This window comes from Eumetopias jubatus, unplaced genomic scaffold, assembly GCF_037043125.1.
Source record: "Eumetopias jubatus isolate StellerSeaLion01/CBP00866 unplaced genomic scaffold, mEumJub1_p1.0 scaffold_6, whole genome shotgun sequence".
Lineage (NCBI taxonomy): Eukaryota > Metazoa > Chordata > Mammalia > Carnivora > Otariidae > Eumetopias > Eumetopias jubatus.
In genome coordinates this window covers 118,726,105-118,746,891 of record NW_028274812.1, presented here as the reverse complement: position 1 = coordinate 118,746,891, position 20,787 = coordinate 118,726,105, and the positions used below count along the sequence as shown (strand labels likewise).

Genomic DNA, 20,787 nt, shown 5'->3' with positions numbered 1-20,787 from the left:
CAAGGCCCCCGGGCGTTGGTGTGCCCAACGGCTTGGCAGTTGTGGGTACCTTGAGCCTAAGCAGTTGATGGTCCGGGGAGTATTTTCAGATCTTGACACCCTTACCCCCGCCGGGTTTCTTTAAGAAAAAGGGGGGGTGGTGGCGCCGAGGCCGGGAAGCTGTGGGCTAACGGTACGGATGAAGGCCTCTAAATCGTTGACCCGGAAGAGCTGGGTTCCGCAACACTGCGAGGGGTCGGGTGTGTGGTTGAGGAAGTTAGCCTCGGCTGGCGGGCTGCTCGGCGTTCGCCCCTGCGACTGCGGCACACTGCTCCAGATTCCGCTCCCGCCGCCTCGCGCGCAGCCCCCGCCGCCGGTGCTCTCCCTGCCGTATTGCGTTCGCCGCAGCAGCGAAGCTTCGGAGCAGCTTCCGGGGAGGCGGGTGTGCGTGCCGCCCTACACCCTCCCAGGGAGGGGGGCGGGACCTAGCCGCCACCGCGGGCGGGGGAGGAGCGGCTGGCGCCGCCGCGAAACCCCACCATGGAGCCGAGCTTTGGGGCGGCGGGGCCCCGACAAGGTAACTTCCCCGCAGTTCTGGCTGTGCCCCCACCCCCTGTCTCCCGGGTCTCGGCGCTCTTCGGCGCCGGTACTGGCCGCGCGCACCAGCCGCCCGCTCCATCCCAGGCGTGGCCGGTTAGGGACTCCGGTCACGGAGGCCCGGGGCGTCCGCCCGCTAACCGCCCTCATCTTTCTCCCCAGGTCACTTCTGATTACCCCACACCATGCCCCTCAGCCTCTTCCGGCGCCTTCTCCTTGCCGCCCTGCTGCTGGTGATAATCTGGACCCTCTTCGGGCCCTCGGGCATCGGGGAGGAGCTGCTGAGCCTCTCGCTGGCCTCCCTGCGCCCGGCTCCGGCCTCCCCAGGGCCGCCCCTGGCCCTGCCCCGCCTTCTGATCCCCAATGAAGAGGCGTGCAGGGGTGCCGGCGCCCCACCCTTCCTGCTCATCCTTGTGTGCACGGCCCCAGAGAACCTGAACCAAAGAAATGCCATTCGGGCTTCGTGGGGCGGGCTGCGAGAGGCTCGGGGGCTCAGGGTGCAGACTCTTTTTCTGCTGGGAGAGCCCGGCTTGTGGCATCCTACCAGGGAACCCCAGGACATTGATCTAGTGCGGGAGGCAGCGGCCCAGGGGGACATCTTGCAGGCGGCCTTCCGGGACTCCTACCGGAACCTTACTCTCAAGACCCTCAGCGGGCTGAACTGGGCAAACAAACACTGCTCTATGGCCCGCTACATCCTCAAGACGGACGATGATGTGTTTGTCAACGTCCCTGAACTGGTATCAGAGCTGATTCGGCGAGGGGGCCGTTGGGAACAATGGGAGAAGGGCAAGGAACCACCTCCGGGAGAGGTTGAGGCTGGAGATAAAGACTGGGAAGAAGGGTCCATCTTGAGGAACCAGCCAATGCCTCTTTTGTACCTGGGCCGTGTGCACTGGCGGGTGCACCCCTCTCGGACACCAGGGAGCAAGCACCAAATATCAGAGGAGCAGTGGCCTTCCACCTGGGGCCCCTTTCCACCCTATGCTTCTGGCACAGGGTATGTGCTGTCAGCTTCTGCTGTGCAGCTTATCCTGAAAGTGGCCAGCCGGGCACCCTCTCTGCCACTGGAGGATGTCTTTGTGGGGGTAAGTGCCCGACGAGGAGGCCTCACCCCAACCCACTGTGTTAAGCTGGCTGGGGCCACCCACTACCCCTTGGACCGGTGCTGCTATGGGAAATTCCTGCTGACATCCCATAAGTTGGACCCCTGGAAGATGCAGGCAGCCTGGAAGCTGGTGGGCGCCTCTGATGGGGAAAGGACTGCACCCTTCTGCTCCTGGCTCCAGGAAGTCTTGGGCATCCTGCGCTGTCGGGTAATAGCCTGGCTTCACAGCTGAGAGTGCCTGGGGCCACAGGAGTAAGGAGTTGAGGGTCTAGCTGGCACCCCCACAACCTTCTCTCACCCAGGCCCAAGGCAGGGGGCCCTGACGGGCTGCAGCTGACCAGTTTTCCTCTATCACTGAAGACGGAGGGATACAGGAGAAATCTAGGGGCCTGGCCTGGCAGCCCCACTGATGGTCACCAGGAAGAGCAAAACAATGCTGGGGTTGTTCTCTCCAGCTATGGCAGAGGAGGGGCACAGGCTCCTCAATAAACTTGTCTGTCTACCTCTTCGAGTGCAGCGTGGTCCTCACCAGGAGTCCAAGAATGCAGACCTGGGGAGCCTGGAGGCTGCCAGACCATGCTGGATGGCAAGGACACCGCCAGGGAGGTGGGAAAGAGAGGAGGAAGGCCCCTAAAGAACAAGGCTAGGGTCATGGTGATAAGATACGGGGTGGGGGTAGAAGCAGGATACCATGACCCCCTCAGATCCTAGAGTAGTCCCATGCTGGGCAAAGGGAGGGGAATAGGTCCCCAGGAAGATCTAGACACATTATCCAAAAAAAAAAAAAAAAGCCATCTTCTTTAATACCAACCCAGCCCAGGAGCCAGCTGACCCTCCCCACTTGGGGAGGGACACACTGCCCCCTCCTTATTCCAAGGAACAGGGTCATTTCCCCACAGGCAATTGTGGGGAGAGATTGTTCTCAGGCCACCCTGGAGCATGGCTCAGCGCACAAATCTGTCCAGGGCAGATGGCCGGGCCCTCAGAGGCTTGGCCTTCTCTTGTTTCTGTGGCTGTTGCTCAAGGCTCTGCCGGACTTTGTCCTGGGTGGGGAGATGGGGGCAAGGTGAGAAGCGTCAGGCTGGCAAGGGCAGAGGCACTAGCAGGAGGGTGCGGCCTGTGGGGTGCCTAGCCCATCGCCCAATGATCATTTACCCGGTGCTGCTCATCCATGACCTTCCTCTTCCTCTTCACCAGGCTTGCTGTTGAGCTGCGGCCCTTCTGCTTTGGCTTTGGCTGGAAGGGAGCCTTGGCCTCGGGGTCATAGCCCTAAGGGGAGGGGGACAAGGGTAAAATCTGTCAAGAGGCCAGGAACTGTGGCAGCCCACAGTGCCATACTTCTGGAGACATGGCACAGGGGAGGCTGTGGTGGGGTGGAGGGCCTGAGCACTGGGGCCTGCTCCATACCAGCCTCTCTATCCGCTCCTTTTTCTCTTGCTCCAAAGAGATGACATCAACCTCTGCCAGGGCTCGTGGATCCAGACAAATGAGCTCTGCAGGTACCTGGAGGTGTCACAGAGGCACAGGAAAGGGTCAGGAGCCACAGGAGGGTGACCCAAAGAGGGACGGAGGCCAGGGGGGCTGCTGAATCCCACTCTCCCCAAGACCCCTTGGGGCATGGGGAGCTTTCCCCAACCCCAGCCCAAACCACACGCCGGCTCATGCTCACCTTCTCCAGCAGGGCCTTCACCTCCCACTCCTGGCGCTGCTTCTGGCTCCTGTAAGGGTTACTCTCCAGGCCGTCGAAGTTGGGCTCAGCAGCCCCTAGAGGGACAGAGAAACATGGAGCCTTTAAACAGAACCCAGTCTGGCAGCTCCAGCCTGACCAAGCCCTTTGCTCCTGTCTTGAGCCAACCCAAACTTCCACCCAGAGTTCATTTACACGGCTCCCATCCCCTGGCCCACTCACCAGGGACCAGCATGCTGGTGACGCCGCCATTGTGCCCCACCCCCAGCACATCTTCAAAGGGGCAGAAATGAAGGCCATGCACGTGGCCTGAGAGCCGGTGGGTGAGGTAAGGCTGCTCCAGAGAGGGTGGGCTGGCCTTGCCCTGCCCTGCCCATATGTTGACCACATCACCCATGCCTGCGGCCAGCAGTCCCCGCTGGGAAAAGGCCAGGTGTCCCGCCCCCTGGGGCAGGGTCCGAGCACAGAGAGGCTGGAATGTCCCTCGTAGGTCAAAGATCTTCAGCTGGTGGTCCAGGCCAGAGGTGGCCATGTACCTGGTGGAAAGGGGGCAGGCAATTAATCTGTTGCATGGGCTTACTGAGCAGGGCTGTGGCCAAGTGCAAGCGTAAAGTCTCGTTGGGGAGAAACGATTTTTATTTCCCTTTTACAGATGAGGAAACTGAAGCTCAGAGAAAGGAGATCAGGGTGAGTGGTAAGCTAGAATCCAAGTCAGGCCGGTCTCTTCAGTGTCTGTTCTCTTAATCAAGGGAAGAGCGCACACGCCCATCTGTACTGAAATGACACGTTCCGCCTCGCGTACACGGAGCACGGGGGCTCAGCAAAGAGAAGGACCGACAGCACTGGCCAGGGAGGACTTCATAATAAAACTGGGACTGGGGCCGTTCAAGGTCATTCTTGAGGAAGCCCACAAGAAACAGACAGCGGGTACAAATGAATGCAACATCATGGTGTGGAGGTGAGAAGGAAACCAAGGTCTGTTTTCGGGACTGGTGGGACATGTGGTCAGCAGGATGACGAAGGGACAGATCGCAGGAGCTCTTTAAACTCAGACTGAGGACCCAGATTCCCCAACACTGCTCTCCGGCACTGAGAGACAAGCTGAAGCCTGCATGTAGCTGAGAAAGGCTGAGGAAACAATGACATAATGCGCTACAGGACCCTGCCCTACCCTGTGTTTCCTTGGAAGAAGGGAGGGCAACGCTCTCGAGGAATCGTGCACTGTGGCTGTTTGTTTTTAGAGGTTGGGAGTTTCTATCTATGTTCGAGTTGTTCTTCAGAGAGGGAGGCTGAAGGGAGACCAGCAAGGCCAGGGGATGTAAGTTTGCCAAGAGGCCACAGACTCTCTTCTTAGCCTTGGTTGTGAACCCCTGGAAAGGGGACCGAGGGACTCCTATGAGAGGGACTAGCCCTGTGATGGAGCTGAATAGGGGGCCCAGCTGGATTCTACTCCAGACACAAGACGATTGGGGCCCCCCCTCCGGCAGCTGGAAGGACGACCAGTGCTAGCCAGGAATTACTGAGGGCTCCTGGGACACAGGGTCACACCCTTCAGTCAACCCACAACTCAAGAGCACATGCTGGCTTCTTTCCCCACACATACCCACCTTTGGGATCTGCTGCACAAATACCAACCCACTGGCCAGAGGGCATCCAGGCTACACTACCACGCTTCTAAACTTGCAGAAAACAGTTTAGCTCTGAGAATCCAATCCAATCCTGAAGCAAGCTTCCGGAATGCCTCTTAAGCAAACAGTAAGCCTCATCTCTGGAGCCCCTGTGGCCTGAGGTGCTCCTGAGGAGGACCAGAGATAAGCAGAGCTGGGTTTTTTTGTTTGTTTGTTTTTAAAGATTTTATTTATTTATTTGACAGAGAAACACAGCGAGAGCAGGAACACAAGCGGGAACAGCAGAGGGAGAGGGAGAAGCAGGCCTCCCATTGAGCAGGGAGCCCGATGCAGGGCTCGATCCCAGGACCCTGGGATCATGACCTGAGCCGAAGGCAGACACTTAACAACTGAGCCACCCAGGCGCCCCAGGCAGAGCTGTTCTTAAGGTGCTGACCACATCTCAGGGAACTAAGTGATTAAGCCTTGGGCACAGCAGGACCTGACTGAAGCAGCCCAGGGCAGGCAAACCACAAATCAGATTCAGTGGCCCAAAGAAAGCACTCTCCTAAAGCCAGGCTGGCACAAATACGGATTAAAAACGGTTGAGACAAACCACTCGGCCCCAAAGATACAACTATGGGAGGACAAGGCAGGGGCTGAGCATCTGGAAGGTTTTTGTAAGTTGGTGACTATGAGGCTGTTCTTCCTGACTTTCTTTAAAACCACTTAGAAATAAAGTTACGTAGTTTATACCTCATGTAGAAGATCCCCACGCAGCAGTGTGAAAGGAGGAAAGAAGCCTGTGCGAAAGATCAGTCTGCCCACAGCATCCAGGACATGCCAGGAGGAGGAAGAACCAGAGGCTGGAAAGTGGCTGCGAGCATCATGCATGTTCACAGGAGACAGCGAGGGTGGAGAGAAACAAACCTCAGAGGGCCCTCCGGGGACAACAGCTGGGACTTCACAGGGGCTCGTGGGCGGTAACGAAGTGATGGCGCCAAAGCCAGCGGCAGAGCCTGGGCACCCAGCAAACAGCAATCTGGTTCCCACCCTTACTGATGGCTGAAGACCATGGGGCTGTGTAGCTAGAGGTGTCAAGTCAAATTCTGGGTGACAGGAAAATGTGGCAGAAAGGGAGCAAGCAAGGAGGAATCTGGGAGCGGGGTGACCTATCCCGGGATGGACACATTAAGTCTGGGGTGACAGAAGACAACTCGGCAGAAACTAAATGCATCTCCTGCCTAATCGTTTCCATAAACTACAGTCCCCTGTCTCTGTACATAAAGTGGAATACTGCACCTGGGCAGGCTCGATGGCCCCTTCATCCTTGTACCCGCCCCCCGCCCCGAACCTCAGCCCAGAGCCCCGCCCGCAGCAGGTGCCCATGAGTGCCTAACAAAGAAAGGAATTAAGAGGAACACCCACTCGTCCCATTAGAGGGAACTTGTGTGGAACACAGTGCACCAGATACACGTACACACACACACACACACACACCCCTCTCCTCCCCAGTGGTGAGTACAGCCCAGGAAGGCTCTGACACACACACACACACACACACACACACCCCTCAGCACAGCGGGGCAGCTGCAGACTCTCGAAGAGTAGAAATTCAGAGCAGGCCCACCACTCCTACCCCTCACATCACCAGCCAGGCCTAAACAGAAAGATCACCTTCCATGACACCAATGGTGAACCGCGGTGCTCTATACTCCCTAGGCACCGTGCTAAACTCCATATGCCTTAACTCGCGTTAACACCTAGGATGGCTTTACGAACTAAGCCCAGGGCTTGGCGACCTACAGCCCATGCGCCAAACAAATCCGGCCCACCACCTACTTCTGGACAGCCCTCAAGCTCCAAATGGTTTGGCCATTTTTAAGTGCCCGGAAAAAATTCAAAAAATATTTTGAAACAGGTGAAAATTACACAGATTCAAATTTCAGCATCTGCAGAGAAAGCCGTATCAGAGCACGACCGCACTGGTTCACTGGCTTCTTCCATGGCTGCTTTTGTACAATAGCCTGGGAAAGCCATCAAGACCGACATCACCTGTGGTGTGTCATCTCTTCACACCACTGTGGGCGCACGACAACTCACAGTGACATGGTTATAACCTGCCACCTATCTCATCATCTGTGTGAAAGATGTTTTCGAAGACAAAATAGGTAAAATCTCTCCACAGATCAACGTTAACAGATAAACGTCTACAACTGGGTTTGCTGATTCAGAACACTAACTTTGAACCTCAATTGAGCAAAATGTTATCCTCAAAACAAGGCATGCAATTCTTCCCATTAGTAGACCTGTGTTACAAAAATACTATATTTGGTAACTATTGTATTTTGAATTCTATCGCTTAAAAAATTGTGATGGTTTGTTTTCTCTTTACTCAAATATCTATATAACACACTCAAATTTGCCTCTTGGCCAGCAAAACCTAAAATCTTTAATATCTGGCTCTTCACAGAAAAAGCTTTCTGACTCTTGAGTGAGATACTCATCCCTACTCTTGGGGCAAGGAAAGCGTGTGGCACACAGAGGTTATAAAATGTGCCCACGCTTACATGGCCCATCAGTGGTTAACACAAAGATTTATTTACCTTCTTTTTTTAAGTAGGCTCCACGCCCATGGTGGAACCCAATGCAGGTCTTGAACTTACAACCCTGAGATCAAGAGTCAGATGCTCATCAAAAACTAATGATGTAATGTATGGTGATTAACATAACAATAAAAAATTATTAAAAAAAAAGAGTCAGACGCTTAACCGACTGAGCCACCCAGGTGCCCCAACTAAGATTTAAACCTAGGCACCTTGACTGTGAGTCTGTGCTCCTAAAGGCACACTGCCTTCTGTATCTTTCTACCCAGCTGTGGCCTCCCCAGCACCTCAAGACCAAACAAGTGACTTACGTGCCTGTAGAATCTACAGCCACAGCCCGGACCCCACCCCGATGACAGAGGATCTTTGCCAGTGGCTCCTTCATGGCTGGACTCCATAAGGACACGGTACCTGGACATCAGGGGAGAGGAGCCAAAGTTACTAATAGGCACTAAGGTGATTACATCTGGGAAAGACAGGGTCTCAAGGCCAAGGGGTAATGAGAAGGAGGAATGGGGCAACCTGAAGGCACTTGCAAAGTACAAATAGAAGCAAAGCAGGTCAGGGTGGTCAGACAGTCAAAGCTCAGCTAGAGACCAACCATTGCTGTGTCCGAGATGGATGACGGCATTGTAAGGGTTCTTAGTCATGACGTCCAACCGTCCAGCCCGAGCATTCAGAGCTGCCACGATCTTTCCCACTGACACGTCCAGGTAGGTTAGAAACCCCGTCTCTGACTGAGAGAGAGAGACAGAATGAGTCCTGATCGCCCTCTGTCCTTCTACTGGGATCCCAGAGAAGAAGCGGTCTTCTCAAGGGCTGCCACCCCCAGTCCCTGTGCTCCACAGCCACTCACAGCCGTGGCCAGGAGGAAGTGGAAAGGTAGGAACTCCAGGCGTGTGACTCGGTCACAGCGGCGGATACAGTGGAGCTCGATGCCCTGGTTGTCATAGATGTGAAGCCAGCGATTCTGAGCAACAGCAAGCAGTGCCTCCGAATGGAGAAACCTAGAAGGAGGGGAGGTGAGGGTCAGTGGGAAAGGAGGGCAAGGGGCAGTCATTCAGTCAGAAGGGGATGCCTCACCCCCACTGACCGGATGTCCCGCACTGCCTCCATGACGTTGATCTCACACATGAGCCTCTTTGTTACCCAGTCAAGGGTGGCCACATGACCCCGGCGCCCTCCAAAAGCCAGGTGTCTGTTGGAGGTAGGGGACAGGTAGAGTGTCAATGCAGGGAAGCACCGTGACTCAGACCATTTGAAGTCTATCCCACACTGGCCCCTCCTCTATATGCTCACCCTCACATACAAGCGAATCACAGGACCCTCCCCACATCATCAGCCCGAACATACGCTGGTATGGCTGAGGACAGCGTGGCTGAACTGGTTAAGGAGATACACCATATCCTGGTTCAACAGACTGATACCCAGCCTTACCTCCCAGTTGGGGAGTAATTCAGTCTGTAGGGTCCAAACTGCCTCAAGTTTAAATCAAAGTGCTGAGAAAGGAAAAAGTGGGGGAAAAAATCAAGAAAGAAGAGGCTCCCTTCAGTTGTTCCCTCTTCTAGTCCCCACTTCCATCTTGCTCTGCACCACCAAACCAGCCAGTGGCCCTTTTTCAACTCAGACTCACCTTGGCCGCACTGGCAATATCCACAGCCTCCACAATGTCAGCCTGGCGTATCTTTGCTGTGTCCTCCCCATCCTCCCCTTCCAGAAACCTAGGAGTGAGTCCTGGGGTTGCAGTAAAACTCCCAAACATGCAGTGGATGTACCAACATGAAAATGAGAAAGAAAAGCTTCATAAAGCAGGGCCTGGGGAGGTCCACATTAGGGTCCGCTTACCCGGGTTCCTCAGCAAGCAGTAGTTCGGAACGAGCAGCTTTAGTACTTATTTCCTCTTCCTCAGCTTCAGCCACCTCAAGTCGGCTTCGGGTTTTGGACTTCGAATGTGGCAGCTATAACGTCATTGGCGGGGGGGGGGGGGGGGGGGGAGAAGTGGGAGAAGAGTCAGACGTTATGTGGGGTCCCAAGAGAGCCACACAGCCTCCCCTCCAACCAACTCACTCATATACTCCCGGGCTGCAACGTCTCCCCACTCTCTGGCTGGTCCTCACCTTTTCGGATTTGTCAATGCGACGGAACTTCCGAGCCACCTCCACAGGGACAGGGGCAGGGCCTGGAAATGGATCCTGGGCCTGGGGAAGGAGAAAACATTAGCAAACAGGCTAGGGTTGACCCCAATCCTCGCACCCGTAAAGCACAAGGCGATTTGCCCCACCACCTTATTAGGTCCCAGGCTCACCCCGGACACACTCCGCTGAGGCTCAAGATTTCTCCGTTCTCGGGGTTTCTTCGGGAGCTGACGCTTCCTGGAGACCCGAGACTTCTTGGCGATGTTGGCGTTCTTTGGTCTCTGGGGGCGGGGCTCACGATTCCTCTTCTTGTTACCAGGGGGGCCTGGAGAGGCTCCCGCAGCGGTCAAAGTGGTTTCTTCCTCCCAGTACCTCCGCGGTTTCTACGGGCACAACAGAAGCTCTAAGACTCCGTAGCCCGCGCCCCGCCCCCCCGGGACCCCGCAGCTAAAAACTTCCCTTCCACCCTAGGGATGAGACGTCTCTACCTTCTTCTTGGCCTGAAGTCTGTTCTTCTTGGGCGGGACATCCCTGCCCGGTTTGGGGGCTGTTTCCATCTAGCCCACCCGAACTACAATCCACGTGCAAACTCCTCTCAGCTGTCCCACAGACGGCTGGAAAATTCCCGGAAGTCCGCCTGCCCTTTATCCAATCAGCGCCTACCAGGGCTGAAGCCTTCTAGGCGCCATCTTGAGTGAGGGCCCACTCTCTCGAGGGGCGGGGCACGCCTTGATCCCGCAGTCCGAAGCAGCCGCTTATGCCCGAGCAATGAAAGAAAGGTAATCTGGAGCTGGGGCCTAAGTAACGGTGCGTTTTCTCCTTCCGGCTTCGTTTCCCTGTCTTGCCTAAAACCTCCTGAGTCCAGTCTTCTGGCGTAACAGCGGTCATTAAACATGCCAAAACTACAGTTCCCGGCATGCGTCAGAAGACAACTTCCGGCGCCGTCTTTTCCCAGCATGCTCTGTTTACTTCCAGGTTTAGTAATAGTGAGGGGAGAACGTGAGTAGGGTTGGGTTACGGTTGAAGGCTTTGGGGGTTTTGCTGCGCCCGCCACCCCCTGGGGCCGGGGTAGAGGGCTCTCTGGGACGGGGTGAGGCTGCGACGCCCCGGGAGGCTGCCTCTCAAGAGTGCTGTCATTTCGGCAGGCCAGGCCAGAGAGGGGAGTTCGGGTACCATCCAGCGCCCCTCTCCCGCTCCCCGCAGGCCTTCGTCCCCGCCATGGCCGATCTAATCCAGAAGAAGCTACAGGGAGAAGTGGAGAAATATCAGCAGCTACAGAAGGGTAAGGGAGCAGGATCCGTGCGGCCTTGCCCCAGTGCCTTCACTCACAGCCCAAAGCCAAACCAAGATAACGATTTCTGCCCCACCCGAGGCCCCGCGTGCCGCTCCTTCCCCATCTCGGTGCTTTTCCCCACTCACTGACCTGCCGCCGCATCCTTGTCTACTTCCTCAGTTCCATTTTCTTCTCACCAGGATTGGCATCAGGCGGCACATTTGAGGTTTCTAATCAAGCCTTTTTTCCCCAACCCCCAGACTTGAGTAAATCCATGTCAGGGCGGCAGAAGCTTGAGGCCCAACTAACAGAAAATAATATCGTGAAGGAGGTGAGAGAGGACTCGTGGGGGCGAGGAGGGACCTGTACTGGCTTCTGGTTCTGATCATGTATATCCCGTCCCTTCATCAGGAGCTGGCCCTGCTAGACGGGTCCAACGTGGTCTTTAAACTTCTGGGTCCTGTGCTGGTCAAACAGGAGCTGGGAGAGGCTCGGGCCACCGTGGGGAAGAGGCTGGACTATATCACAGCTGAAATGTGAGTCTTTGTTCTGCAACCTGCAATGCACCTGACACTGCTGGTGTAAAGGCGTTGAGGAGCCATTGTAGAGTAGCTCCAGAGAACCGCCCCTTCTCTAGTTCTTCCAGACCCTCTCCCATATCTCAGGTTTTCCGTCAATCTCTTCCTTGCCTTCAGCACCCTCCGTAGTTAAGTCCCACGAATTTCTCCTTATTTGCGTCTTTGTCTCTCTTCCCTCTCCTCAGTAAGCGATATGAATCCCAGCTCCGGGACCTCGAACGGCAGTCAGAGCAACAGAGGGAGACCCTGGCTCAGCTGCAGCAGGAGTTCCAGCGGGCGCAGGCAGCCAAGGCAGGGGCTTCTGGGAAGGCCTGACCCCGTGGTGGGGGGAAGGGGAGGGGAGGGAATGAGGCAGCTCTAGGGTCTATACTGTAGCTAATAAAATGTGAAAACACCTGGCTGTTTTCTGACCAGCCACTTTCTGTCATAATTGCCTCCATCTGTTCCCGGGGCCCCTTCCACTTTATACACCATTACTCTCTCAGGTCCAAGGTCTTATAACTGGAATCTTTCTGCAGCAGAGTAATCCTTCCTTCTTTCCTGAGACTAAAATCTGAAATGTCTCAAACCTACTTCTTGCCTGTATATGCAACCCTTAATTCTTCCTTATCTTGGTTGGCACACCCTTTCAGGAAACATGAGAAGAGCATTTACAACACAATTGTTGGGAAGGCCGGTTTAATTGCAGAACTCAGAGTAATCTAAACTGAGACCCCAAGATGAAATGTGGTGACCCTCTTTGCTATGATTTCTTGTCATCTTCCAAAAAGTCCTGGCATCTCTCTTAAGTCGGTCTCTTTCTAGAATTTGTTTGAATGTAGTTTAGACAGATTTAAAATCCCAACCATGGAATGCTTTGTGATGTTGTAAGTCTTCCAAGTTTACACATTATCCACAAAGTTTGTCTTCCATTTCTTTGTCCTAAAATTGTTTCTTACAAATTTCCAACCAGGGGTTGTTCTTCAGACTGATCACTTTAATTAGGTGACTAGTACTTGATGTGGGTCTGTGACAACTGAGGAGGAAACCTTAGCGAATAAAGGGACCCCCGGGTGGAGAGGTTACTGGGGAGGAATACACTATTGTGAGGAAACTTCACTAACACCTCGCTTTCAGCAACAGGGATAGAAAACACTGGGCCCCTTCTTGTTCCTTGACGTCTACCTTCAGCCATCTCCCTACCCCCACTCCCAGCAGCTAGACCATACGCACTGCAAGGACAGAACAGGGGAGTAAAATTTAGGTAGTGTTTTGGTTTATTATCTTAGTGTTGTCACAGTGACAGGAACCCCTACTTGAACCGATTTCTTGCCATCCCCTCTCCCCAGGGCTCAGAGCCTCTAGGCTTTTCCTCTCCCCCTCCTTGTAGGCCTTTCCTTGGCCCTTGGCATGCTAGGATGTGGCCAGGAATCAGAAACTGATTCCTTTTTGTAGCACCGGCTGTGTGCTGCATTCACGGAAAGTAGAGAGCTATACACAGGTATCCAACTTGGTTACCAATATTACTAGTTCCCACAAGGCTGGATCTCAGCTGTCTGGTAAACCAGTGGCACTTCACTGCCCCAGGGTGTTTGGCCAGTGCAACATGACCTCCACCATTCAGGATGGCTACCCACATCTGGTATGGCCACCAGGAGTCCTGTTGAGCTGGAAGGGCTTCCTCCTCAGAACAGTGCCCGGGCAATCTTCCTCCCTGTGGCCTTGATCCTGGGAAAGGAACCCCCTCCTCCCTCACTTGGGGGAGTTCCTGAGGCAGAAGGGCTGCTGGTGAGACCCAGTGTGGCAGCAGAGGGCCTTCGCCGCTGCCGTAGGAGGAAATCGTGTGAAGCTCCATCCATAGCATAGAAGACATTGGCCGAGGGTGGGATGGTCAGCTCTGTATGTTCAGAGAGGGAGTGTCAGGAACAGACATGGCCATTCCCCCCACAACCACCCGGACATGGAAGCGTTCCCACGGGTGGGCAGCACTCTCCTCTCGAGTCTGCCTTCCCTCATGGCCTCTGACCTCGCTCCCCTGGGAGCAGCTGCACGAGCTCATACTCCGAAGCCACCGCAGAATCACGATTGTTTTTCTTAAGGACACGACCGATGACACTTGGAGCCTTGTCCTGGCTTGTCACCTGGTAGGACAGGAGACCGAAAGAGCAACAAATTGGCCATCACCTCTGCTTTCCATCCTTTCAGCTCTAACCACTGATCCCAACCAAACACGGTTACTGTGTCAAACACTTCAGAATGAACAGGGAAACCCTATATGGTGGCTCCCTGGACTCCACGATGTCCAGTGAAATAGGGCTGCTTCCCTACGAAGAAACTGCTGTGGGTTCTGACAATCTAATATGGCCATCAAAATTCAAGGTGCAGCAGCTAATGCCAAGTAGCCTTTATAATAAAACAGCTGAGGGGCATCTGGGTGGCTCGGTTGAGCATCCAACTCTTGGTTTCAGCTCAGGTCATGATCTCGGTCATGAGATCGAGCCCATAGGGCTCTGTGGTGCTGGGTGTGGAGCCTGCTTAAGATTCTCTCCCTCCTGGGGTGACTGGGTGGCTCAGTCGTTAAGCGTCTGCCTTCAGCTCAGGTCATGATCCCAGGGTCCTGGGATCCTGGGATCGAGCCCCGCATTGAGCTCCCTGCTCGGCGGGAAGCCTGCTTACCCCTCTCCCACTCCCCCTGCTTGTGTTCCCTCTCTTGCTGTGTCTCTCTCTGTCAAATAAATAAAAAATCTTAAAAAAAAAAATTTTTCTCCCTCGGCCCCTTCCCACCCCTGCTCGCAAGCATGTGCACACACGTACTTTCTCTATAAAAATTGAAATAAAAAAATCTTTTAAATAAAATAGCGGCCATAACCAAAGATCAGAATTAAAACCATAATCACCCTCCCAGGTGACTGTTCAAACCGAAGACAACATCTGTAATCCCACACGGCGTCATCCCCCACCCCCACCACACAGCCCACAGCTTGCTCACCAAGATGCTCTTGTAGACACTGCCATCTTCCCCCAGCTCCATCTGGACTCGGATGATTCGGCAATCAGAGGCCCCTGGCCCAGACCCCCCACCCCCGTATCCAGTCCCCTTGGAGGCCCCCTCAGCACCCCCACTGAGTGGGGAGCCACAGGAGGCGGAGCGGCGGTGACCTCGAGAAGGCCTAGGAGAGGAGGCTGGGGGAGAGAGGTGGCTGGGGTCAGATGGACTGTGCAGGGATGGAGTGCTTTCCAGGGCAGAGTCCAGAGATGAGACAGACGGCCACTTCATGTGCTAGGGACAAACAACATGGGGGACGGGCATGAAGGCAGAGAGGTCAAGGCAGAAACGTTCACAAAGGCCGGGTCAGTGCTGAGGTCAGAGGTCAGGAACAGAGCTCACCTGGGCCAGCCGGGTCAGCAGAGGGGCAGGGGTTCCAGGTACCTCATCTCCCCCCACACTGGGCCGGTCCCAGGAGACCAGGGGGGTGGGTCCCCCAACAGAGCCCAGAACCCTGGAGGGGCAAGAGATTAGGAGGGTCAGAGGAAGAAGGGCTCGTCTCCCAAGTAGCTTCCCCAAAACACTACCCCCCAACCGCTGACTCCCTCACTCTGTCCACTGCGAGATGACCAGTGTTGGCCGAAGCACCCGCGGGGCAGGAGGGTCACTGGTACCAGGTGGCTCCACCTCACAGGACACTCGATGGCTGTGAAGAGGGGCAGTGGGCAGAGATCAGGACGTGACACACCGATCCCCACACTCAGCCCCAGCCCTGGAGTCCCAACCTCACCCAGCCAGTCACCTCTGGGCCTCTGTCAGTGGCCGGAGCCCCTGTAGCCACCGCTGGATATCGGGATCAGGTCGGAGGTCATAGCCACGACATTTGTTCTGGAGCCGCCGCAGCTCAGAAAGGACAGCAAACTCCTAGGAAGGAGCCCACAGACTGCAGGAGCCAAAACTCAGGGACCCCCGACTTTCACCTCTGTCTCCCCATCCTGGGACATGGCTAGGGATGCCTGGCATCCGGCCCAGGCACTACCCTCACCTTCCTCCGCTTGTCAAAATTGATGTATCCATTCTGCAAGAATAAGGGGGATGGGGTGAAGCCCAACCCTGCCACAGAGAGCACACACCCATCCACATCCAACTCACACACACTTCACCCACTAGGCCTCTGAGTTCTCTGTCCCTCCCCTGGCTCCCCCTCACCCTTGTCCTGCCCTAACCACTCTACCTCACCCTTGAAATGGAGTATCACAGGTACAAGTGGTGTCCATTTCACAGCTGGGAAAATTAGGGCTCAGAGAGAATGAGGAATTTGCCCAAGATCCCAGTATCTGTTTCTGTAATGAATGCTACGTAGGCTTAAGTTTCAGGCATGCTCTAAGCACCTGCTGAACAGTAATGCATTTAACTCTTATAATAACAGACTGGCATAGACATGGTCGCTCCTTTCCCATTTACAGGTTACTGAGGCACAGAGAAGTTAAGCAACTTGCCGAAGTAACAAAACCAGAATGCTGGCAATCTGGCTCGAGCCTTGGAATTCAGTGCTGACGCCCTGTAGCACCTTTCGGGAAGGTCTGTCTGACCCTCAGGCCCACTCGTTCCCTCATCACAGTGCGCACACGAACACACACACACACACACCACTGACCTGCAGTTCATCCTTGGAGGCTGCATCCAGCATCACGAGGTCCTTCAAAAAGGTGCCAAGGTATGGGACCACACCCTGAGGTCAGAGGTCAGGATCAGACGCCCGCCCCTGATCTGAGGGCTCTCCATCCCTCTGCACTTTCCTATCCCATTGCCTCGGAAACCCCCCCATGCCCCCTCTTGCCATCCCTCAGACCACTTCCTCCCACACACTCCTTACTCCTTCACAACCACCCCCCAGCTAGTCACTCACCCCACCCCGGGAGCCAGACCTCGGGGCCTTCTTGGAGTTTGGCTCCAGAGAGGGCTGCAGCTTCACCTCCTGGTGGTGACAGAACAAGGAGGTATGGGTGTGGGGCGGGAAGCAGGGATGGCTGGGAACGCCAGCGAACAGGGTCTCACCTGTAAGAGGAGCTCCCGGCTATGGGAATAATTATCCTCCTCAGAAAAAATGTGGCAGAGGCTGGAGAAGACTCTGAGGCTGTCCCTGAGGGGTGGAGGGCAGCAGCCTTGAGGACGGGCCAGGCTCGCCCCCACGCCTCTTCCCAGCCCTCAGCTCCCAGCCTCAGTGCCCCAACCTCCCCACCTGGCTGCTTCCCCCCAGGCTGCTCGAAGCCTGTGGATGGGGCTGGACTGCAGAGCCGACACAACAGCATAAACTGAAGAGAAGTTTCGGAGCAGACGACACTCCTGCGGGGGTCACAGAGGTAGGCCTGAGCTTTGGGACCTCTCTCCACGCCAGGGTCCCCAACAGGGCCAAGCCTCTCTCTTACCTCTGCCACACGGATCCACTTCTCCAGGAGCCGGGCCCTCTGGGGAGGACGGAGTGGCCGAATGGTCACCTCCCCGGGCCCCTCTCCAGTTGAGGTAGCCCCAAGGACAGAGCTGACCACTGCCCCTGCCACCTTGTTGAACTGTGTGACAGTAGCTCGGACAGATGGGCAGAGGTGGGAATGTCCTGGCCGGTCTCTGTGACCCCACAGGCTCCCCAGGCACTGAGAGGGGACCAGACTGAGAAACAGCTCCTGCAGGGCAGAGGGCAGAGGTTAAGGTTCATAGTCAAGTGACGTCAGCCTACCAATGTCAGGGGTGTGAGGATCTCAGGTGGCCAAGGAACCAAAGGGGCACGGGTAACAATCACGTTTGAAGGGTAACAATCAAGGGGAATAGGGGAAAGGTCAAAACTGAGTGGACAGAGGATGCTGGGAGCTGGATCAGGAAAGGTTGGAAGCAAGGAAAGGACCTGGAGTCAGGGAGAGGTTAGTAAGGGGGTAGGGGGCATGGGGTCAGAGGTCAGGGTCTCACCGCATCTAGCAGGGTCAGCTGTTCAGCCAAGTGGTCAGCGAGGAACACCAGGACATCCGTGGGGTCAGCAGGGGGATCGCCGGGGAGGGCCAGGGGCTTAGGAAGGTCGGGGGCCTGGGGGTCCACCTGGGACCGGAGGTTGCGGATGAGGTCAGCGCTGCCCCCCCCAACACCCTCCCCTGCTGCATACCCGGTCCGAAGCAAGAAGCTCTCAAGCCGGTCAAGCTGACCCTTGACCTCAGAGCCAAAATCCTCAGGGTGAGAGGCCAGCCAGGTTGACAGTACAGAGATGGCTACCCTGGGAAAAGGGGAATCAGCCAAGGGTCAGATATCAAGCTGCAGCTCAGCCAGAGAGAACTGTGAGATTAACAGCCAGGGGTCACTCACCCTGTTGTCCTCTCTAGTTCATCAGTAGGATGAGATTCAAGGGCTTCTAGCCTGGGAAGGAGAAGAGATTCTATCTGCCCATTTTTTTTTTTCCAAACCCCCAGTGGCTCTATTTTGGTGAGATTTTTTTGGCTCTAAGAAAAGTCCAGACACCTCCATAACCCTTGGTCCCTTATGACCCTGACCTGTCAGCCACAAGCCCTAGCAGGGCAGGCGTGGAGGTGAAGGCCCGGTGGGTGGCCAGGAAAGCTGCTGTGAAGGTCACGTCAGCCCCTGATGTCCGGGCATCCAGCAGGTGTCTGACCAGGGCCTCCAGAGTGCCAGCTCGGAGCCTTCTGGAGGAACGTGGGGGAGGTGTGGGGGCCTGGGGGAGACAGAAGGAAAGTCACTGACCCTTTTTTCAACTCAGCCCCTAGGTCTCTGGGGAAAATCCCAGACCTAGGAGATGGTCCAGGCTTGTTATATTAAGATTCAGAGAGGGCCAAAGACTTGACCTAAGTCACACAGCAGATTTCAGGTCTCCAGACCTCTGACTTAGCACTCTGGCCAAAAAGTTGGCCAGATGAAGAGGCACTGGGAGGTGATGGGTCAGAGATGAGAAGCCAAAGTTAGGATCTCACCAAGGGATCAGGAGGCCGATACTGGCGGCTTGTGACAGTAAAGGTGGCACCATCCTCCTCCTCATCCCAGACAGACACAGGGGCCTGGCGGAGCAAGGAAGGGGAGGTCAGTCCCACACCACCCCCCACTGCTCCCAGCCCTCACCCCCAGGCCCTACTCCTCCCTCTGTACCCCTCACCTGTGGTGGCAGGGGACAGTACCAGCGAGTGCGAGGGGTGGGGGGGGCTGATGACCCCAGGTCTCCCCCACTGGGGCCCAGACAGCCCCCCCCAAGCCGCCTCAGGGCCCGGTGAAGTCGAGGGGGTGGCAGTAGGGGGGTGGGTGGAACGCAGGAACCCTGGGCCTGGAGACCGCTGTAGCCCTTTCCCCCCAGAGCTGAACCCCAACACAGCAGAGAAGTAAGGTGCAAAGGATAGGAGGGGGGAAGCGAGAGAGGCAGAAAGCCAGAGGCAGAGACCTTGAGAAGCTGGAACCCCAGTCACAGGCACAGTCGCAAGCTCCGCCCTCCCCGGCAGGAACTGACCAAGCCCCAAGAATTAGTCCTTCCCCTTAGCCCCCTTTCCCTGGTCCCCCAATGCTGGGAGACCCCCCTCAAGGTGGCGGCTCCAATCCCAGTACAGGAAGGAGAAGGGGAAGTTGGGATGATGGGGGGCCCCCCCCGCCAGCCAACTCGGAGAGTCACGTGGCCCCAGCCCCTCCCCCAACCGATCCCGAAAAACCAGCCCTGCCAGTCACCCTGCCCTCACCCAGTCTCTGGACCCAGGAGTCCAGGGCCTCGGGGCCCCGAATCCAATTTCTGGCCCCTCCTGAGGCCCCAAATCCTGCTTCTGGCCACCATCACTAGTCCCGGAGGAAAGCAGGTGACCTCCCCCCCACTCGGCCTGGGATCCCTCCGAAGTCCAAGAACCTGGGCTTCCCGCCTCCACTCGTTGCCCAGCGGGAGAGGGGGAGGGGTCACGAAATCGAAGGGTTCCCTCCCCAATCCCAGAGTCAGAGGAGCCGGTTACTGTGGAAACAAACCCCTCCCCGCCAAACAAAAACAAGGAGGGCGACAGGGACCAAGACAGGATGCCCAGAGAGGCAGGCACAATCTGGCCGAAGCAGGGAGAGCCAGAGACTCGTAGAACAGAGCCAGCCGCTCTGGCAGGAACTGGAAAGGTTCCTGCGGGCAGGTCCTGAGTCACACTGCCACGGGGAACCACAGAAACTCCGGGACTCCCCGCAGCGGGGAGACAGGCAAACCACCCAGCAAGAGGCGCGGAAATAACTGAGGCTGGGAGGAAGAGATGAAGGGACACAGAGACACGAGAGAAAGGTGGAGAGTCTCCGAAATGTATACCTCCCCGACTTCCCACCACTCGAGTCTCACCTCGTCTTCTTCCTCCTCCTCCTCTTCCTCCTGCCCCCCGCCCACGCCCTGGCCACCTGGGCCCCCACCCTCTTCGGGGTCTCGGCTCCGGAAGCTGCTCAGCACGACTCCCCCGGGGGGACTCGTGTCCCAAAGCAGCCGCAGGGGCCGCGGGAGCATGGCCGAGTGAAGGAATCAGCGGGGTCGGGCCATGGGGGCGCCTGGGGAGAAACGGGGGGGGGGCAGGTGGAGAGTCAGGCAGGCGCGGGGGCATCGGGGAGGGGAGGGACGCGAGTGGGTGCCTAAGTGACCGTATGGGAGTCCTGGGGGGGGGCAACACAAGAGTGGAATATGGGGGTCCCTGGTGCATTTTGGGGATGGGGGTCACGAGTACCGGAACGGGCAGGGTCACAGGGTGCTCTGGCTCTGACCTGCTCGGGAATGGTGGGAGCAGCGCGGGTCCCGGGACGCTGTTCCCGTCGGTCTCCGGTCCCCAACCGAGTCCCTGGACCGAGTCCCCTCCTCGGCTTTTCCGCACCCCCCGGTTACCCCCCCCTCCAGGCTCCCGGGCCCTCCCGCCCTTTCCGTTCCCCCCCACGTCCGCCCGCTCCGACAGCAGGAGCCAAAAAGGGAAGGAAGTGAGGACAGGAGCCAGGGCCGCGGACGAGAAGAGCGCTGGACGCCCAGCGGCCGAGACCCAGCAGCCAGGGTCCCCAGCTCCGCTGTCCTCGGTGCCCCCTACGCGGGGATCCTGGAGCCCACGTAGCCCCGCACTGATTGGAATAAAGATTCCAGTCTCCAGCTCCCGGGGGAGGACAGGAGCCGAATTTGACATTCCCCTCCACCCCACAACACTGAGGCTAAAACTCGCGTGGGAAGCGCTTTAGGCCGAGTGGGATCGGTTACTCCACCCCGCGGGGTTACGCTCCCCACCC

General features: G+C 56.6%; 4 protein-coding genes across 5 annotated transcripts; 2 read left to right on the top strand and 2 right to left on the bottom strand.

The window, feature by feature from the left end:
* Window positions 1–219: 219 nt before the first annotated feature.
* Window positions 220–2,186, top strand: B3GALT4 (beta-1,3-galactosyltransferase 4). 2 transcript variants are annotated; one of them, XM_028120526.2, is made up of 2 exons: window positions 220–423; window positions 739–2,186. In XM_028120526.2, exon 2 carries the CDS (start codon window positions 762–764, stop codon window positions 1,914–1,916), a length of 1,155 nt encoding a protein of 384 aa, XP_027976327.1. In that variant the 5' UTR covers window positions 220–423; window positions 739–761; the 3' UTR covers window positions 1,917–2,186. The 2 variants fall into 2 exon arrangements, with proteins under 2 accessions (XP_027976327.1, XP_027976326.1); XM_028120525.2 differs by lacking the exon at window positions 220–423 and adding an exon at window positions 436–556.
* A 280-nt stretch (window positions 2,187–2,466) lies between these two features.
* Window positions 2,467–10,345, bottom strand: WDR46 (WD repeat domain 46). Its single transcript, XM_028120524.2, has 15 exons — window positions 10,208–10,345; window positions 9,890–10,102; window positions 9,702–9,782; window positions 9,430–9,542; window positions 9,218–9,305; window positions 9,022–9,083; window positions 8,678–8,782; window positions 8,441–8,591; window positions 8,186–8,321; window positions 7,896–7,995; window positions 3,594–3,907; window positions 3,354–3,448; window positions 3,092–3,187; window positions 2,840–2,953; window positions 2,467–2,727 (listed from the first exon to the last, which is right to left on the bottom strand). Exons 1-15 carry the CDS (start codon window positions 10,274–10,276, stop codon window positions 2,629–2,631), a joined length of 1,836 nt encoding a protein of 611 aa, XP_027976325.2. The 5' UTR covers window positions 10,277–10,345; the 3' UTR covers window positions 2,467–2,628.
* Window positions 10,346–10,696: 351 nt separating this feature from the next.
* PFDN6 (prefoldin subunit 6) lies at window positions 10,697–11,987 on the top strand. Its single transcript, XM_088024037.1, has 4 exons — window positions 10,697–11,001; window positions 11,253–11,323; window positions 11,404–11,528; window positions 11,756–11,987. Exons 1-4 carry the CDS (start codon window positions 10,938–10,940, stop codon window positions 11,883–11,885), a joined length of 390 nt encoding a protein of 129 aa, XP_087880163.1. The 5' UTR covers window positions 10,697–10,937; the 3' UTR covers window positions 11,886–11,987.
* Window positions 11,988–12,803: 816 nt separating this feature from the next.
* On the bottom strand, window positions 12,804–20,390 carry RGL2 (ral guanine nucleotide dissociation stimulator like 2). The gene is made up of 18 exons (XM_028120625.2): window positions 20,284–20,390; window positions 19,874–20,073; window positions 18,504–18,587; window positions 18,069–18,247; window positions 17,884–17,934; window positions 17,497–17,794; window positions 16,965–17,216; window positions 16,778–16,881; window positions 16,594–16,678; window positions 16,445–16,513; window positions 16,193–16,267; window positions 15,581–15,613; window positions 15,338–15,459; window positions 15,146–15,241; window positions 14,938–15,049; window positions 14,539–14,829; window positions 13,576–13,690; window positions 12,804–13,446 (listed from the first exon to the last, which is right to left on the bottom strand). The coding sequence occupies exons 2-18, from the start codon at window positions 20,030–20,032 to the stop codon at window positions 13,235–13,237; spliced, it is 2,337 nt and encodes a 778-aa protein (XP_027976426.2). The 5' UTR covers window positions 20,033–20,073; window positions 20,284–20,390; the 3' UTR covers window positions 12,804–13,234.
* Window positions 20,391–20,787: the final 397 nt, after the last annotated feature.

Bases quoted from the DNA above. Each gene is read 5' to 3' on its own strand.
- B3GALT4 (XM_028120526.2), top strand. From the start codon at position 762: ATGCCCCTCAGCCTCTTCCGGCGCCTTCTCCTTGCCGCCCTGCTGCTG.
- WDR46 (XM_028120524.2), bottom strand. From the start codon at position 10,276: ATGGAAACAGCCCCCAAACCGGGCAGGGATGTCCCGCCCAAGAAGAAC. The intron at 9,783-9,889 runs GTGAGCCTGGGA...CTCCTTCCCCAG, and splicing joins CTCAGCGGAGTGTGTCCGGG to GCCCAGGATCCATTTCCAGG. The intron at 8,322-8,440 runs GTGAGTGGCTGT...TCTCTCTCTCAG, and splicing joins ACTTCCTCCTGGCCACGGCT to TCAGAGACGGGGTTTCTAAC.
- PFDN6 (XM_088024037.1), top strand. From the start codon at position 10,938: ATGGCCGATCTAATCCAGAAGAAGCTACAGGGAGAAGTGGAGAAATAT. The intron at 11,002-11,252 runs GTAAGGGAGCAG...CCCAACCCCCAG, and splicing joins ATATCAGCAGCTACAGAAGG to ACTTGAGTAAATCCATGTCA. The intron at 11,324-11,403 runs GTGAGAGAGGAC...TCCCTTCATCAG, and splicing joins AAAATAATATCGTGAAGGAG to GAGCTGGCCCTGCTAGACGG.
- RGL2 (XM_028120625.2), bottom strand. From the start codon at position 20,032: ATGCTCCCGCGGCCCCTGCGGCTGCTTTGGGACACGAGTCCCCCCGGG. The intron at 18,588-19,873 runs GTGAGACTCGAG...TTGCTCCGCCAG, and splicing joins AGGAGGAGGAAGAAGACGAG to GCCCCTGTGTCTGTCTGGGA. The intron at 16,679-16,777 runs GTGGGGAGGTTG...TCCACCCCTCAG, and splicing joins GCCTGGGGGGAAGCAGCCAG to GGACAGCCTCAGAGTCTTCT.